The following is a 17,873-nucleotide window of genomic DNA, read 5'->3' on the forward strand; positions in this document are numbered from 1 at the left end:
AGAAGGACTGAGGAAGAATGGAACACAAATACGTTTTTAACCGTGTGATTCGGTGTTATTTAATGCCATCTTTCGGGACTACACAAAATGGTTCTTTTCCGTCACTGATGGACACCCCTGCTCGGATAAGCACTGCTGTTTTGGGGGGTTGTGTTTCAGATATGCCTTTTCAAATTAGCAACCTTAAGTAAAATGCGAAGTCACTATTATGTTACTGATTTTGAATAACTAATTTAATTAATATTAACATATATTGATTTTCTGTGTGTGCGTAACACTGAACTCTGATTCGAAGTGTGTTCAAATTAAAATACATTGTACAGGTGCAAATAAAAGAGCTCTAGGAATAACAGAAATATTTTTCCTGTTTTTGCAGCTTGCAGACCAGGATTCTATAAAGCATTTGCTGGGAACACAAAATGTTCTAAATGCCCTCCACACAGTTTAACCTACATGGAAGCAACTTCTGTCTGTCAGTGTGAAAAGGGTTACTTCCGAGCTGAAAAAGACCCACCTTCTATGGCATGTACCAGTAAGTCTATATGTTTTGCATTTGGAAATCCTATTCAGACCCTTTGGTTCTCTTTATTCTAATTTTTTTAATGTAGGTATACAAAGTCCTGTACTATTAATGCTAATTCTCTTTGATAACAGTCAAGGAAAAAGTTTCACTTTGTTCTCAGCGGTTTTCAGCTGCTTGCAAAGAATGTGTTTATTCCTCAAAATTCACATTGACCCTTGACATGCATATACCAACACTGGTTTGAAGACCTGTAAATTTTCCCTAACCATAATTGGTCCTTAGGAAATTAAAGTAGTTTAAAGCTACCTGAGAATTTATAAGCAAAACTTCTTTGCCTTAACTCTTGACCATTTCTTAGGCACTTTAAGTTACAAACGTCAAGTTTACCGCCGTGGGGAAACTTCCAGATGCAACTTTAGCCATTGTGCTATGCTTATGCAGGAAAGTTGGAGCTTTCTTTGATACTTTTTTTAAAGAAAGTTATTTTGGGGTTTGTTCAAATTTCATCTCTCGCTCTCTCCAATTTTGGGGCTGGAACCAATACAATATTAAATCTAAACCTTAAGGTCATTTTAATGCATGCACTGATCATCTAAAATTATTCGTACCCTTCTATTGTGAAAGTACTGTGAAATATCTGCACATTTAAAAAATAACAGTGAATGTATTAATGCAATGCCAGGCTAAGCAAAAGTGAAATGTCACCTTTCAGATAGCTATAAAAATCTTGTTAAATACATGAATAAGATGTTACAGTGAAAATTTGCCCATTGTTTTGATGAATTTGTACAAAAATATTGCTTATCTTATGTAATAATTCCTTAAAGGCAAAATGGATTGAGAATAATGTAATGCTACATATCCTTAGAGTCAATGGAGACGTCCCAAAGCTAAGAACTGCTGCAGTTCTTAGACTGTATTACTATAGACTTTAATATAAACTATTTTTATGAGCACATTTCATAAAAATACACCTTCGTTAGTAGAAGTAATTTTTCCTTTGGGTTGTAAATGCTGAGAGACAACTTTATTCAGGAATTTGTAGCCTGAGAAATTACTACCTAGATATTTTTTCCTCTAGGAAAACATTTTAAGCTTATAAATAGGAAAAAGAAAATTCTAAATGTAACTTCTCAAATGATACGCAAGTTTTGAACAGGAAGAGTCTGCTATTACTACACACAGGAAATCCTTCCTGCACAGGTGCTGTGTATCATTATATTGTGGACAACGTACTGCAGCTTAGATCCTGGAGTTTCGAATGACTATGGTCCTGCTAGGCAAGAACCCCTCAAATCATATATCAGAAACTGAGTGGAGCTTCCTAGGGAAGGGATAGAGGAGAATGTCCTGCTTTTACTTTCTTAGGTCAGAAAGAAACAGTTGACAAGTTGAAGGAATATATTGGGTCTTATCAATATAACCTCATAGTAAAGTAGCAGCACAGGTAGTTGGCAAAGCATAGAGTTCTTTAGAGTGAGAGACTAGTTAAGGAAATAAACATGGAATGCAACAAGGTCTAGGAACCTGGGAGACTAGTCAGTTATTGTTGAATCAGATATGTGTACTTACCAGCTTAATGTTTTTTGGGTTTTTTAAATTTTTCTTCCTTTTTAAAAGTTATTTTTTTATGCTTGGTATTAAAATTGTTTGTAAAATGCTTGCCTGCCAGAGCTATACTAAGTGCAAGTCAAAAACCAGTGAAATCCTGGTCATTGTTGTGCAGAGCTTTAGACAGGGAACAACATTCTATGTTGCCATCACAGATTAAAAGAGAGAACCCATGAACAAAGGTGAAAGCTTTTGTCATTTCTCCCAGTCCAGTCCCAGGAGGCTCTCCTCTCAAGGCTTGTGCTACTTCCCCAAAGACTTCTTTTTCTTATTTTAGTGAAGACTTAGCATGGTGTATTAGTAATCTGCCATCTTTTAGAGTCAAATTATCTAAATATGAATCTTGGTTTTGGTGCTTACTAGCTGTGTAACTTTGGACAAATTACTTAACCTCTCTTAGCCTCAGTCGTACCATTTGTAGTGATAATAGTACCTACCTCATTCTTTGGTTATGATGGTTGAATAAGTTGAGGAAAAATGCTAAGAACAATACATAGCACATAGAAGGTGCTATATAAATGTTTGTTCAATTCACAAAGCTGTTCTCTTACAATTGAATTTAAAGTATTTTTAAAGATTTTATTTCTTTGTTTTTAGAGAGAGGGGAAGGGAGGGAGAAAGAGAGGGAGAAAAGCATCAATGTGTGGTTGCTTTCACATGGCCCCCACTGGGGACCTGGCCCGCAACCCAGGCATGTGCCCTGACTGGGAATCGAACTGGCAACCCTTTAGTTCACAGCCCATGCTCAACCCACTGAGCTAAACCAGCCAGGGCTCAAAATAATTTTTGATAAGTTAGTATTTATGTTATATCGTTATTCTGGGCTCACAGCTCCCATCATCTGCATTCCTACAAACTGGAAACAATAGTGTACTGAGTTTTTAAGACACTTTAACAAAATATATGAAGTCCTGAACCTCTGTGTCTATCTGATGTCAGTAAAGTTTTTGAATTACACTCTGATTACATGAGAGACCCTTTGAGACATTGAAATGTATTCAGGAAAGGCAAGGACCATAAACTCCAAAGCATCATGGTTCATAAAAATTAAAAGATTAGATTACTGGGGAAGAGAAATCAGGAAAATGAGAAGTCAGGAGGTCATTAAATAATTAGACAATTAGCCCCTGGTCCTCCTCAGAGGACCTCCAGGGTAAGTTTACCAAGACATAGAACTTTTGAAGCCACAATTCAAACAAGTAGTCAACCTTTCCTGTCTTTCATTAACCACATATAATAGTAAAATTTTTAATATGTGCAAGCTCTTTTAACTTCTAGATCACATACTTGTGAATTGGCCATTTTTTAATGCCTTTATTCCAATTGTGTACTATCTAATGGTCAGAATTTAGGTCAGGGAAACAGTTGATCCCGTCACTTTCTGGTGTTTTGCCAGTGTAAGCATTTGAAACTGTGCTTTCAGAGAATCTTCCAGGAATTTAAAAGGAGGTGTTTTATTTTTCCCTTAGTTTCAGGGGTGGGGAGATTTTGAATCTGTCAGTTTAAAAGAAAATGAAGGACTAATATATTAGAAATGACTAACCAAGACTTTTGGCTGATAAATGGAATAGAAAGGAAAGAGGTCATAGACCTATGGTTCATGATTATATAAATGATATGATGTTAAGGACCCCAAGAAATCATTCTCTCTTCTTAGTGCCAACACAACCCTTAAGTTGCTGGTACAACAATTCATGCGATGTCATCATTAAGAGTTCTAATGAACAAAATAAAAAAACAAAATAGAAACAGACTCATTAGATACAGAGAACAGATTGACAGGGGTCAAAGGAGAGGGGATGGGGATGGATGAAAAAGGTAAGGGATTAAACTGTCCGAACTGGTTGTTACAGAACAGTCACAGAGATGTAGGGTACAGCGTAGGGAATATAGTCAATAATATCATTATAAATATACATGGGGCCTGTTGGGCATTTGGAGCGGCAGGGGAACCACTCTGTAAAGTACATCATTTTCTAACTAGTTTGCTGTACTTCGGAAACTAATACAGAATAATATTGAATGTCCATTGTAATTGAACAAAGATAAATATATAACTTTTTTAAACAGTTTTATAATTTCTTTGGGTTTTCACTACAGAGATAGATTTTTTATTTCATAATCTTGAGACATATACATTATTTAGGTAAATATTTTTGGTAATATGTACTCTGTTAGAGCACTTTTAGGTTCACAACAAAATTAAGAGACAGTATAGAGATTTCGCATATACCCCCTATATCAGACTTGCACAGCCTCCCTCATTCTCATCACCCCCCATCAGAATGGTACATTGGTTACAACTGATGGACCTACACCGACACCACAATCACCCGAAGTCCGTAGTTTACATTAGGGGTCAACCTTGGTGTTGTACATTCTATTGACTTGGACAAATGTTTATTGACATGTATCCATCAGTATAGTATCATACAGAATATTCTCACTGCCCCAAATTCTGTGCCCTGCCGATTCATCCTTCCCTCCCACCAACCCTTGGCAACCACTTATCTTTTTACTGTCTCCATTCTTTTGCCTTTTTCAGAAAGACATACAGTTGGAATAATACAGTATGTAGTCTTTTTAGATTGGCTTCTTTCACTCAGTAATATTCATTTAAGATTCTTCCACATCTTTTTATTACTGGGTAGGTTATGTTTTTGAGTGCTGAGTAATATTCCATTGTTTTGATGTACAACAGCTCATATTGTCCTACTGAAGGACAGCTGGGCGCTTTCCAGTTTTGGCAATTATGAATAAGTTGCTAAATATGAATGTATAGGCTTTCGTGTGACCATAAGTTTTCAACTCCTTTGAGTAAATCTCAAGAACTCTGACTGCTAGATCATATTACAAGAGTATGTTTAATTATATAAGAAACCACCAAATCACTATTTTACATTCCCATCAACAATGAATGAGAGTTCTTTTTGCCTTATAACAGTGTCAGCATTTGGTGTTGTCAGTGTTCTGGATTTTGGCTATTTCTAATAGCCAGTGTGTAGTGGCGTCTCGTTGTTGTTTTAATTTGCATTTCCCTTATGACATGTGATGTGGAGTGTCTTCTCATGTGCTTATTTTGCATCTATAAATTGTTTTCTGGTGAGAGGTCTACATAAAGATTTTTAGGTATTTCAAATGGCTACAGTTGGGGGCAGGGGGAAGATGCTCCTTATTCAGAGCTAGTGCTTTGAACAGTTGTGTCGGTGGCGGTGGGGTAATCTGGTCCTTTATCCTTCTGCTAGTCTGGCTATTACTGTTAATTTCCTCTTTGGACATTTTGTTTTCACTAACTTCTTGCTCACAGCCTGTAAGTATACTCAAACTTCTCTTCCGAAACAAACACCCTGTAAAAGCAGTTTTCATTGGCTCTGGCTACTTCACTTTTAATTTAATTTTTATTCTACTGCATTCAGATTTTTGCTCTTTACTCTACTTCAATCAGAGTTTTCTCCCACCACTTCAAGTGAACTGTATAAGAAAAATTCACCAGTGATCTTGTTTGCCATTTTTCATTAGAAACATATTTGTACGTTATGCATGACATTTAATTCTTTTGATTACCCCCTTTTTCTTAAAACTATCTGTTCCCTTTCAGTCTGAGACATTCAGCCTTCCATTCACTCCCTTAATTTTCTGACCATTGTGTTTGTTGCCATTGATAGTTCCTCTTCTTTTGCTCACCCATTAAATGTTTGTTTTTCTCACATTTCTTTCCTTGCCTTTCTGTCTTTTCATATGTTCCCTTTCTCATGGCTTCAAAGAGCACCTGCAAATAGATGATGCCTATATTTTATTCTTATCCCAGTCTCCTCTCCTGGGGTTCAAAGTGTTCTAGCAAGCAAAGTGTGGATCTGACAGCCTATTGTGCTATAGAAGCCTGCCTGTATCTGTAACCTTCTTCCGTACCATACTCCCCTGGTTATTAAACTCATCGCCTTCCAAGATGTTGAGATTGTTTTTATGCGTAGGGCCAGAAGTTTCTTCTACTTGAAATGTCCTCTAGGTCTGCCTATGGCTGTTTTCTTTTTGCCATTCAGGCTCAAATATCAGTTCTTAAGACAGGTGTTTCTTGACCACCCATTCAAAAACAGAATCCCTCCCAGTTACTCTTTTTTATGTTGCATGTTTTACTCTTTATGAATTATATCAGTATTTGAAAATATCAGACAATTTGTATAATTGCTTCCTTGTTTATTGTCATTCAACCCATACTATATCGCAAGGACCACGGAGTCATGCATGTTCTTTCTTTACTGTCTTTTGCAGTAGTAATAGTCCCTGGCAGATACTAGGCACTAAGTAAATATTTAATGAACAAATAAGCTAATAATTTCAAGTTCAGCCTGCAAAAGCCAATTTTATTTCATTCTACCCTGGACTACTCATACGCCCAAACTTGTTTTCTTACCTGGTGAATTCTTATCTACCTATCCGTCCAGTCCAGAAAGTTTAGACTTCGAGATCGACCCCCATCTCAGTTGTGTTCCAGTGGTCACAGTCCTGTCAATTCTACCTCAGCATTTCTTCAGCTCACTCTTTCCCGTCAGTTCCAGGCCCTATCCTTTCAGTGAAGGCCCTCAACTATCCCTTGGACTAATTTAATAATATCTCGGCAAGTCCCCTTCCTTGTCTTTCATCCCTCCATATATTCTAAACTATTACAAAGTGTTATTCCTAAACACAAACAAAACCTTGATCATATTTCCACCTCTCCTACATAAAGTTTTTCTGCATAAAACCAAAAATTGTAACAGTCAATTCAAAGAGATACAAAGTCCAGCCCTGGTCTGCCTCTCTCTCTCCAATTTCAATTATATTAGGGTCTCTCAATCAGTCCTGTTATACCAGCAGCATAATTCCAAGTTTGAGCTTTCTTGAATTTTTAAAAACTTATTGAGTATTTTTTGTATAAACTGCAAAGTATATAAATAAATTATGAAAAAGTAATTTAAAATGAAATACTGAAATCTTTCTTTCTAGTTTCTTAATCTACTTCATTATCTCTTAACTTTATTTCTCAGGTGACTCATTAATGTATTTTCTATGCTTTAAATTAAGGATGAGCTGGGGGGACAGTCCACAATATCCAGTCTTGGTCAATTAGACTGCCTCTGAGAGCAGTCCAGAGCACAGGAGACACTGCTGCCTGCCAAGGAGTCTGTTATCAAAATAATTGTCTAAGACTTTTCCAGGCCGGATGGGAAATTACTCATTGAGGTTGAAGAAACAAAGGAAAATAAGAAAGTGCTTTTCAAGCAGGAAAGGCAGAAAGCATGAAAAGTTCAAGAGAAAGGAAGTTAGGGTCTAATATATGGATGGATTAAATGTTATAAAAATGTAATTCCACATTCATAGCATTTTTACTTTGATGTTTCTTATATGTTTAAATTGGTTTCTTACATGTTTAATTTTTTTAATCTACTGAACAGGTGCTGGCCGATTAATATATCCAACAGACATTTGTGTTACCTACTTAGAAAAGTTCAAAAAATAAAATGTATATCAGATGTAGATAAATCTAATGCCCTTGAGAATTTCTTTTTTTTTTTTGGTCACCTAAATATCTAATCAAGTACCTTGTGTGTAAAAACAGTAATCAAATTTCATTCTTAGCACAAGGCAAATATCATGCCTTTGTATCTTCATATTTGACATAGAGCAAGAGTGATTGGAATGAAAGTTTAAAGGTTTAATTTTCTTTTGTCTAAGGCTAACATCATAAAACATGGCTTCCTTATTGCTGAAATAATTGGCTACTTAAGAAAGTCGTTATTCTATCACTGTTATTTTGAGTAGATGCTCTTCTTTCCAGCTGTCCTACTCAGGAATCCCCGTTCTGGGTGGGTACAGGATGCCCACATTCAGGCTCCCCTGCTCTGCTTGCTGTCTCTTCTTTTCTATCCATCTCCTAGGGAATTCTTTGTCTCTCTGTCTTAAGCAAGTTTTGCATGGAGAACACCATCCTGCTTCCTTGCTTTTCCATCTCACAATTGAAATACAAAAGTGCAACTGATCTGTCGTTAGCTCATTGCAAACATAGTGTAGCAGCCACAATTTTACAAAGGCCAAGGTAGAAGTTGTAAAGAGGGATTGGTTACTTCTAGCAGGTTGTCTTATATTCTAAACTTGTCCTTTTATAGAAAATAACTCTAAATATTCACTCTATGTGTTGCAATGGTTATATTTTTAACATTAAAATGACCTGTACATTACAGAATAGGTACCTGTATGTAATGAATCCCGGTTTCCCCAATATGGAACACTCATGTAAGATGTGATGTCAGTTGAGCTTCATGGAGTTTCCTGAGCACAAATACTTTCATTTTTATTTCAGTGGAGGTTCTTTTACTGAATCACCTGGGAGAGGTTCCTCTATAGGAAGAGATATTAAGTGGTCCTTCTGCTGATGCCGGAGAATTGAGTTATTACTTGCTTCCAGGGTGAATCTATTTCTGCCCTCCATCAAGAATTGTGCCATTCAGATCATCTGCCAGTTCACAACAGACCAATTACCAATAAGCATCCATAAGTGGAAGGAGAGTGTTCATAATTAGCCCCACAATGTTACTAATTAGACCCACATTTGGAGAAAGGTTTATTGATTTGCTTTTATTTATTCACTTATTGTTTTGCTTTTCTCTCCCAAATCATGGCAGTGCTTAGTCTCTTCACGTTTCTCTTTTCTATTTCTGATACATGTTTTACACAAACACAAAAAGTGCTATATGTAAGTGTGCATTACTTCTCTTTTTTCATGGTATAATGGAGACGGAATCATTTTTAACTCAGAAGACACATTATTTTGTTTGTATTTTAGTGTGCTTTTTATCATATATATGGTTTTGCCTTTTAACTCCTAATCTACACAGCTATAACACATGTCTGTAATTCTTATAAATAATTATTCTAGGGGTCTATTTGGGGGTTTTGTCTGCATTGATGAGGATGGCTGATACTATAATTTTGGAATTTTCCAAAAGTAAAATTATATCCATTCTCTATAGCATGGACATTTGAGGCTAAAAAGTTCACTTTTCAGGTTTTTGAGTATCCATAGAACTGTATTTTGAGGTTTTTATTGCTTACCAGTGGAGAGAGAAATAGGTGATTGCCCATTTTCTTATGAGTCTTTATTAGTTAATCTCAATTGTGGTAACAGAAATATTTACTTCCACTTCTCAAGTGATTTTCAAGTCATGTGGATCAGGCTCTTGCAAAAATTACAATCTTGAACTTTTCTCTCTGATATTTGTCAAATTTTGCACTATGTGAAAAATAATTCTTTAAGTATTCCACAATACCATGGATTCTATTCATTCCCTTAGTTAAAAGTACATGTTGCCTTTGGATCAAGCGGGACCACGGTAGATTTGTGTACATGAATGCAAATATTTCAGTGTAACATGTATATTTGGTAAGTATCAGCCATCTCTTCTGTAAGATAGGGATACCAATAGCTACTTTATAGATAGATTTATTGTGATAATTTAATGAAATAAACCACATGATGTATAAAGCAATACTCTTAGGGAAAAAAATGAGTGCGTAAAAAGGTTGATTGTATGTCTGAACACAAGCTTACAAGGTATAAAAGTGGCTAATTCTTCCTGAGAACAAAAGGGGGTGTTACAAAGGAGGTAACACCTAAATCACACCATGAAGGATGAGTAGGAATTTTCCGGAAAGCAAAATGAGGTAAAGAAACAGCATGTGCAATGGTATTGAGACGTAGCAACAAGGAACATGAGGCTAAAGGATTGGCCTGGTTATGAAGACAATTATAGACAAGATTGAGTGTACTATTTTTCTCTCTTTTTTTTTTGCTGAATTCCTTCAACCCCTCTCAGCCCCACTCCCACCACCAGCTGACAACTGTCATCCTGCTCTTCATCTATGAGTCTGTCACTACTTTCTTTGCTTATTAGTTCAGTTTGTTCATTAGGTTCCACATATGAGTGAAATCATATGATATTTGTCTTTTTCTAACTGGCTTATTTCATTTACCATAATACTCTCCAGGTCTATCCATGCTTTTCTAAAGGGTAAGGTTTCCTATTTTTAATGGCCAAGTAGTATTCCATTGTGTAAAGCATAGTTGTTTTATCCACTCATCTACTGATGGACTCTTGGGATGCTTCTAAATCTTGGCTAAATACTGCAATGAACATAGGGCTGCAAATATTCTTTCAAATTACTGTTTTGGATTTCTTTGGATAAATTTCCATAAGTGGAATAAGGCAGTTCCATTTTTAATTTTTTGAGACATCTCCATATTGCTTTCCACAGTGGCTGCACCAATTTGCATTCCCACTGACAGTGCACTAGGGTTCCCCTTTTTCCACATCCTCATCAACACTTGTTTTTGTTGATTTACTGATGATAGTTATTCTGACAGGCATGAGATGATATCTCATTGTGGTTTTAATTTGCATTTCGCTGATGATTAGTGACATTGAGCATCTTTTCATATGTCTATTGGCCATCTATATGTCCTCTTGGGAGAAGTGTCTATTCAGATCTGTTGCCCATTTTTTAATTGGATAGTTTGTTTTTGGTGTTGAGCTTTATAAGTTCTTTATAATTTTGGATAGTAACCCCTTATTAGATGTCTTGGCAAATACGTTCTCCCATTCACTGAGTTGTCTTTTGATTTTAAAATTATTTTAAAAGCTCTAAGATAACATTATAAAAGGAATCTGTTGTAACAAGGCAATAAATTGCTCACTACTTTGTATGTTTATAAAATTTGTATTTGATAATACTTTCTAAACAAAGCACTATAAAATACTTTTTGTATTTATTTATCAGATCTTTTCTGTCTCTAAGATGAATGCAGTGTGGTAGAGCTAAAAAAATATCTAAATATAAAAGCCCTAAATATCATACCAACAAAGTACTACATGACCTTGACATAATTATAGTACTTATCTAGTCCTCATTTGTTTGTCTGAATAAATTGATTTAGTTTCTTCTTCCCAGTGGTGATGTTGAAGCCCCAGGTTTTTGATTACTTGTCATTCATTTCCAAATATACAAACATTTTATGAATAAAATGTATAAATAGAGCACAAATTAATTTAGAGAAGGAGAATACAAAATTCTATTAAATATATTCTTCAAAAATTATATAGAAAGGATATTAGAGGGAGAGGTCAAGATGACAGTGTAGGAAAACACAACTTACCTCCTTGCACAACAACATCAAAATTATAACTAAACTGTAGAACAACCATCAGAAACTGAGCTGAATGGAAGTCCTGCAACTACAGAATTAAAGAAGAAACTACATCATGATAGGTAGGAGGGGCAGAGATATGGAATGCGCCAGTCCCACACTGACATGTGGTAGATAAAAATCAGGAGGGATACCTCAGGAGCAGGGTCCCAGCCACATACCAGGCCCCCCTGCCTAAGTTTCCAGTGGCAGGAAGAAAAATAGCTATAACTTCTGGCTGTAAAAACCAGTGGGCATTGAGACTATGGAAGACAGAAATTGCAGAACTCATTGGCAGTTCCTCTTACAGGGCCCATGGCACTGACTTACTCAGACTCATTCCCTGTGAGCCACAGTGTTGGGAAACAGTTTGAAAGGCACTGGAGACGTACAAGGAGGAACTGAATTGTCCAGCATCATGGTGAGAAGTGGAGGGCAGTTTTCTCACAGACAGAAGTGCTAGTAGAGGACACTGTTCCTTTCCTGAGTTATCCCTCCACAGAGACATAGAGTGGCCAGGCAGGCACCATATCTGAGCCTCCATCAACTTCACTCACACTGTTGCCCCACACTGCTGATTGGCTGAGGCTCTGCCTAAGCTATTTCCACTGGCTTTTCCATGTGAATGGCATGTCTTGGCTAATGCTTCAGATTTGTTTAAATTATCATAAACAAGCAACATCTAGCATCAGTGAGCCCCATACTGCTTACTAAGTTGCCCCCGGCCTGGCATTAGAAACAGCCAGCCTTGGTTCACAGCGTGGCCTCACCTGGGCACCTCCAAGCCCAGAACAAGTACCAGCAATATGCAGATCATTTTGTAGCTTATCCATGTGACCCTGGACAGAACACAGGTTGTGGCTGACCTTGGGATGTGCTAATAGCAATAAAGGCTCAACTACCACAGGACAGTGTACATAGCCCCCACAGTGGGCATACCTCAAGTACTCAGCTTGGGTAATATGGGAAGCTGTGCCATTGGATCCTACAGGACACCTACTACATTAGGCCATGTGACCAAGACACGGAGTCAAAGCAGCTCTGCCTAATACATAGAAACAAGTTCAGGGAGGCTGCCAAAATGAGGAGACAAAGAAACATCCTCCATATGAATGAACAGAACCAAACTCCAGAAAAAGAACTAAACAAAATGGAGACAAGAAAACTACTAGATGCAGAGTTCAAAACACTGGTTATAAGGATGCTCAGTGAACTTAGTGAGAACTTCAACAGCATAAAAAAAAGGGCATGGAAACCATAAAAAACAACCAGTCAGAAATGAAGGATATATTCATTAAAATAAAGAACAATTTACAGGAATCATAGTAGAGTGGATGAAGCAGAGAATCACATCCATGATTTGGAATATAAGAAAGCAAAAAACACCCAGTCAGAATAGCAACAAGAAAAGAGAATCCAAAAAATGAGGATAGTGTAAGGAGCCTTTGGGTCAACTTAATGCACACCAACATTCACATCATGGGGGTGCCAGAAGGAGAAGAAAGAGAGCAAGAAATGGGAAACCTATTTGAGAAAATGACAGAAAACTTCCCTAATTGATGAAGGTAATAGACATACAAGTCAAGGAAGCACAGAGAATCCCAAACAAGATTAACCTGAAGAGGCCCAACCCAAGATACATCATAATTAAAACGCCAAAGGTTAGGCAAGAGGGAATCTTAAAGCATCAAGAGAAAAGCAGTTACCTACAAGGGATCCCGCATTAGACTGTCAGCTGATTTTGCAAAAGGAACATTGCAGGCTAGAAATGTTAAAATTGTTGAAAATAAAGACCTACAACCAAGATTGCTCTACCCAGCAAAGCTATCATTTATAATCGAAGGACAGATAAAGAGCTTCCCAGACAAGAAAAAGCTAAAGGAGTAGTACATCACCACCACACCAGCATTATATGAAATGTTATAGGGTCTTCTTTAAGAATAAGATCAAAAAATATGACCAGCAAGTGGCAACAAATACATATTTATCAATAATTTATCTACAAAACAAAATAAATAAGCAGAAAAGAAGCAGAATCACAGATACAGAGAACATTTTCATGTTTACCAGGGGGTTAGGGGGATGAGTGAAAAGGATGAAGACATTAAGAAGTACAAATTGGACCCTGGCTGGTATGGCTCAGTGGATCATCTACAGGCCTGCAACTCCAGTGCACATGCCTGGGTTGTGGGCCATGTCCCCACATGGGGGCATGCAAGAGGCCACTGATCAATGTATCTCTCACACATTGATGTTTCTCTCCCTCTCTTTCTCCCTCCCTTCCCCTCTCTCTAAAAAATAAATTTATAAAAAAAATTTTTTAAAAGAAGTACAAATTGGTAGTTACAGAATACTTGTGGGGATATAAAGAACAGCATAGGAAATAGAGTAGCCAAAGAACACATATGTATGAGCCATGGACATGGACAATGGTGTGGGGATTGCTGAAGGAGTGATGGGGAGGCTGAGTAGAGGGGAGGAAAAGGGGAAAATTGGGGTAACTGTAGTAACATAATCAATAAAATATAATTAAAAAAGAAAAGACATCAGATTAACAATATGGGTAAAGTTTATGTTAATAGTGATAATACAAAGAATGACATGACTTTTAGAGTTTTAAATTGTGTTTATATGCAGATCTGACTACTTATATTTTTAATATGTTATCTCAGTTTAGCTATGTCTTTTTTCATTTTTTTCCTATGCATTTATCTTTCTTTAGTTACTTCTACAATTTACTCATTTGCAAAAGCATTTAACTAGGGATCTCTATCTAGATGGTTCGCAATTTTTTCATGTTCTCTCTGACATACATTAACATAGAAGTATTTCTCTCATTTGTAAACTCACAGATACTAAGAAATCTGCTTTTTGTTAAAAAATTGTACCACTACCTTCTTGGTAGTAATTAATTTTTTTAATTGCTTATGCTATTTCAGTTGTTCCTGCTTTTGTTCCTTTCTCCCACCTTCACCCAGCACCACCCTCTTCCTCCTCTCAGTCAATCCCCACATCATTGTCTGTTAAATTAACAAAATACATGTAAGTTATTGCCAAGTAGTAACATAAGAACTGGTAAAATTTAGCTTAATAGGCAATAGGCAATTTTATGACTTGATGTCATCAGTTATTTGGGTCAAAATGTTATTGTTCTTAAGGTTAAAAATTCATTTGCAAACTACAGTTAGATATAGAGTTAAGGGGCAAATACTCTCTAGTCAACATGAAAAAGACCTTGTTTGTTTATGAGTTAATACATTTTTGTAATTATAAACATGAAATATAAACATACAGCAATTTGTGTAGTAACTGAAGTATGATCCTTAAGTTTACGCCCCCTCTGTGTCAGCCTTTCCTTAAGGAAGTTCTGCAGAATACTAGTATTTCTCCAGATGCTTCTTGGAGAATAAGGATCTATGAACAAGTGTTTGGGAAATGGTGACTTCAACAAAGTGGAGCAAATTGTTTTACTTTTGTTGCAGCGTGAATCTGCCAGAGGAATCTTAATTTGAGCACTGAGCTCATTTATTTTGCGTAATGTCTCATGGGACTAAAGATATTGTACGGGGTATATTTTAGGAATTACCCATCTGTTTAAAAACAATTTACATGGAAAAACACTTAAAATGAAATAAAACAAAACAAAATCATAGTCCCCCTGCCCTCTGCTCCTCTGAGAGGAAGATGGAGGCTACAGGGCCAGATGCCTTTCTGGGGAAGGAAGAGAAACAATCTTCTTGTTACTTCACTATTAGAGCACTATTCCTTTATTCATTAAAAGTATAGTGGGGGAAATCCAAATTGAAGGAAAAAGATTGAAAATATATTTTCTAATATACTAATAGAGATAAAATTATAGTTTTTACGTAAGGTTTATTATATGATGATTTTGGAAAACAGCTATTTGCCAATCAGAATAATTATCCTGTTCCTATGAAGTCAGTCTGGAGACTGAAGTATGGAGATTGTTTTTCTTCCATGTGATTTATTTGTTTTCTTCAGAGAAATAAAAAATCAACATAAGGAAATCCCTGAGAATTTCCAATACAGATGTCTCCAAAAGGGTTATTGGTCCTAGGGGATTTTCCCCCAAATGTGTCACATAATCTTTGTATAATTTCTAAATGATAACAAAGCAATCAGGCCACATTAATAAAAGCCCAGTGACATATAATTTAGTTGAATCTGAGGATTAGAATTAATTGTCTCTCTTTGTTCCAAGTTCTAAATCTTAGTAAATGATTCACTGCATGCCATTACAGCTTAATATTTGCATGAAATCACAGTTTAGCTGGCATAATTTAACAGCAATTAAAAAGCTATTTAATTGTCATGCAGATTGATATGAGGGCCCTTGAGTAAGAAGGGTGTCTGCCTTTTTTTTCTTTTAAGTACCTCCAAGCGGACAGTTATATACTTGCAGACACCCATAACATAATTGATAGCATTCTCCTATTCATGGAAATATAAGCGAATAATAATTCCTGTATTGCATTATAAATAAGACAAAAGAGCAACAATATTAATATGTCATTCTGTAGGAAGACATTATTATGGTAATGATAATGTATCTTTATCTGCCAGGCATAAGTCTAGGTTGGAGGTAAAAAGCTGCATTTGTCCCTGTGCTCCAGTATATAATCCCTTCCACATCTTCCTTGCTGAACACAGACATTCCTGCAGCTCTCTGGAGTATGAAATGGCATAAAGCAACATACACAGAAACCTTTTAGAAAAATTAACCATCTTATTTCTAGGTCTAGCTTTAGGTAATATACATAGAGATAGCTGAGGACCCTACCCATCAGATTGCTAATTTCAGGATGCAGCAAGAAGAAAAAGGAAAATATATCATAACATTTCTTAATATCTCAAACCCAATATGCAGTCATGTAGATTTATGACAAATGTTCAGCTACTCTGACACCATACAAACAGATCTCACCAAGGAGTCCCCTGTCCGCATTCAGACCATTCCCTACCTGGCAGCCAGAATGCTCTTCTTAAAAAATACTGCTTCATGGTGGCCAAGGCATGGAAATAATCAAAGTTTCCTTCTGTACATGATTGGATAAAGATGTGGTACATATATAAAATAGAATACTACTCAGCCATAAGAAAAGGTGAAATACTGCCACTTGTGATATGGATAGATCTTGAGAATATCACGCTAAGAGAAATAAGTCAGACAGAAAAAGTCAACATTTTTTTATTATTTTGTTTATGTGTGAGTTTATCTAGCCATTCAGCTAAAATGTAAATAACAAGAAAGCAGGAATATCTATCACATTCACACTATAAATCCAAGACCTCGCAGAATATCTGGCACACACAAAAGTCATTAAAAATGTATTTAGTGAATGAATGACTGTAATCCAAAAGGACCCTATATTAAAACTATTTTTTTTTATGAGGAGAAAATGTTGCAAAGAAATTCTTTCCCACCTTCTAAGCAAATTTTCTTAGGAGCAGAAATTTTAAAAGTTGCTACAGATTTACAAATACATGTAAGCCTTCTAAAAATGAGCAGGAATGATATTTCATTAGTTATTTATGCAGTGAATTATTTTCAAAGTAGGTATTATAAGCATAGTCTCTTACAGAAAGGATACTGTATTTTACATGTAACACACAGTGCAGTGTCAGGCACCTAGTACACTTTCAGTTAAGGTTTGTTCAATACTTACATGAAACTGAAGTTTGAAGAACTCAGATATGTGTAAAAGATCATTGACAATTTTAAGAGAAGGCTGGAATACTTAAAGGGCTTAGGTATTCTATGTAGCGTGATCTGTATGGAAAAGTAGTTTTGAAAGAACACTGTAGGAATATGCTCAACTCCTTGCGACTCACTTGGTTAATGCAGTTTTGGTGACAAATAAGAGGATTGTGTGGGTCTCTTTATCAGCTTTTAAAAAGACACTTGTGCTTAATAGAGTTAGTCTAAATAAAAGGCTAGCCACCATATTTTATGTATACTTTATGTCTTTCATATAATGCTTTTTATTCCATGAAATCAGCAAGGCTCTAATAAAAACCTGTCTCATGTTTCCAGTTGCCCTTTCTCTTCCTCTTTTTCTAAACTGTCTATTCACCCTAAATTTATTTTATTTTATCTTATCTTATTTTATTTTATTCTTAATCCTCACCTGAAGACATACTTAATGATTTTAGAGAGAAGGGAAGGGAGGGAGAAATAGGGATAAAAACATTGATGTGAGAAAAACATCAATTGGTTGCCTTTCATAGGCATCCCAACCAGTACAAAACCCACAACCTAGGCATGTGCCCTGACCAGGAACCAAATTCACAACCTTTAGATCTGCAGGATTATGCCCAACTAACCGAGCCATACCTGCCAGGGCTGTGGCCATTTGTTTTCAACCTGTAAGAAATAGAAACTTAGGGATTGTCGAAGGTAATTAATGGCAGTTTTATCAACATACCAAGCATAGTATGGAGCCTGAAAGACTAAACACAATACAATGTATACTCATATATATTCATATAACGATATACACA

General features: G+C 36.2%; 1 protein-coding gene across 2 annotated transcripts in view; it reads left to right on the forward strand.

Annotated features, from left to right (window-relative positions):
• EPHA6 (EPH receptor A6) overlaps positions 1–17,873 on the forward strand; it is an 876,611-nt gene that overhangs the window by 354,966 nt on the left and 503,772 nt on the right. For both annotated transcript variants that reach the window (XM_053918286.1, XM_053918285.1), the window contains exon 4: positions 377–532. In XM_053918286.1, coding sequence (XP_053774261.1) covers positions 377–532 — 156 coding nt within the window. The remainder of the gene's footprint in view (positions 1–376; positions 533–17,873) is intronic.

This window comes from Desmodus rotundus, chromosome 2 (genome assembly GCF_022682495.2).
Source record: "Desmodus rotundus isolate HL8 chromosome 2, HLdesRot8A.1, whole genome shotgun sequence".
Classification (NCBI taxonomy): domain Eukaryota; kingdom Metazoa; phylum Chordata; class Mammalia; order Chiroptera; family Phyllostomidae; genus Desmodus; species Desmodus rotundus.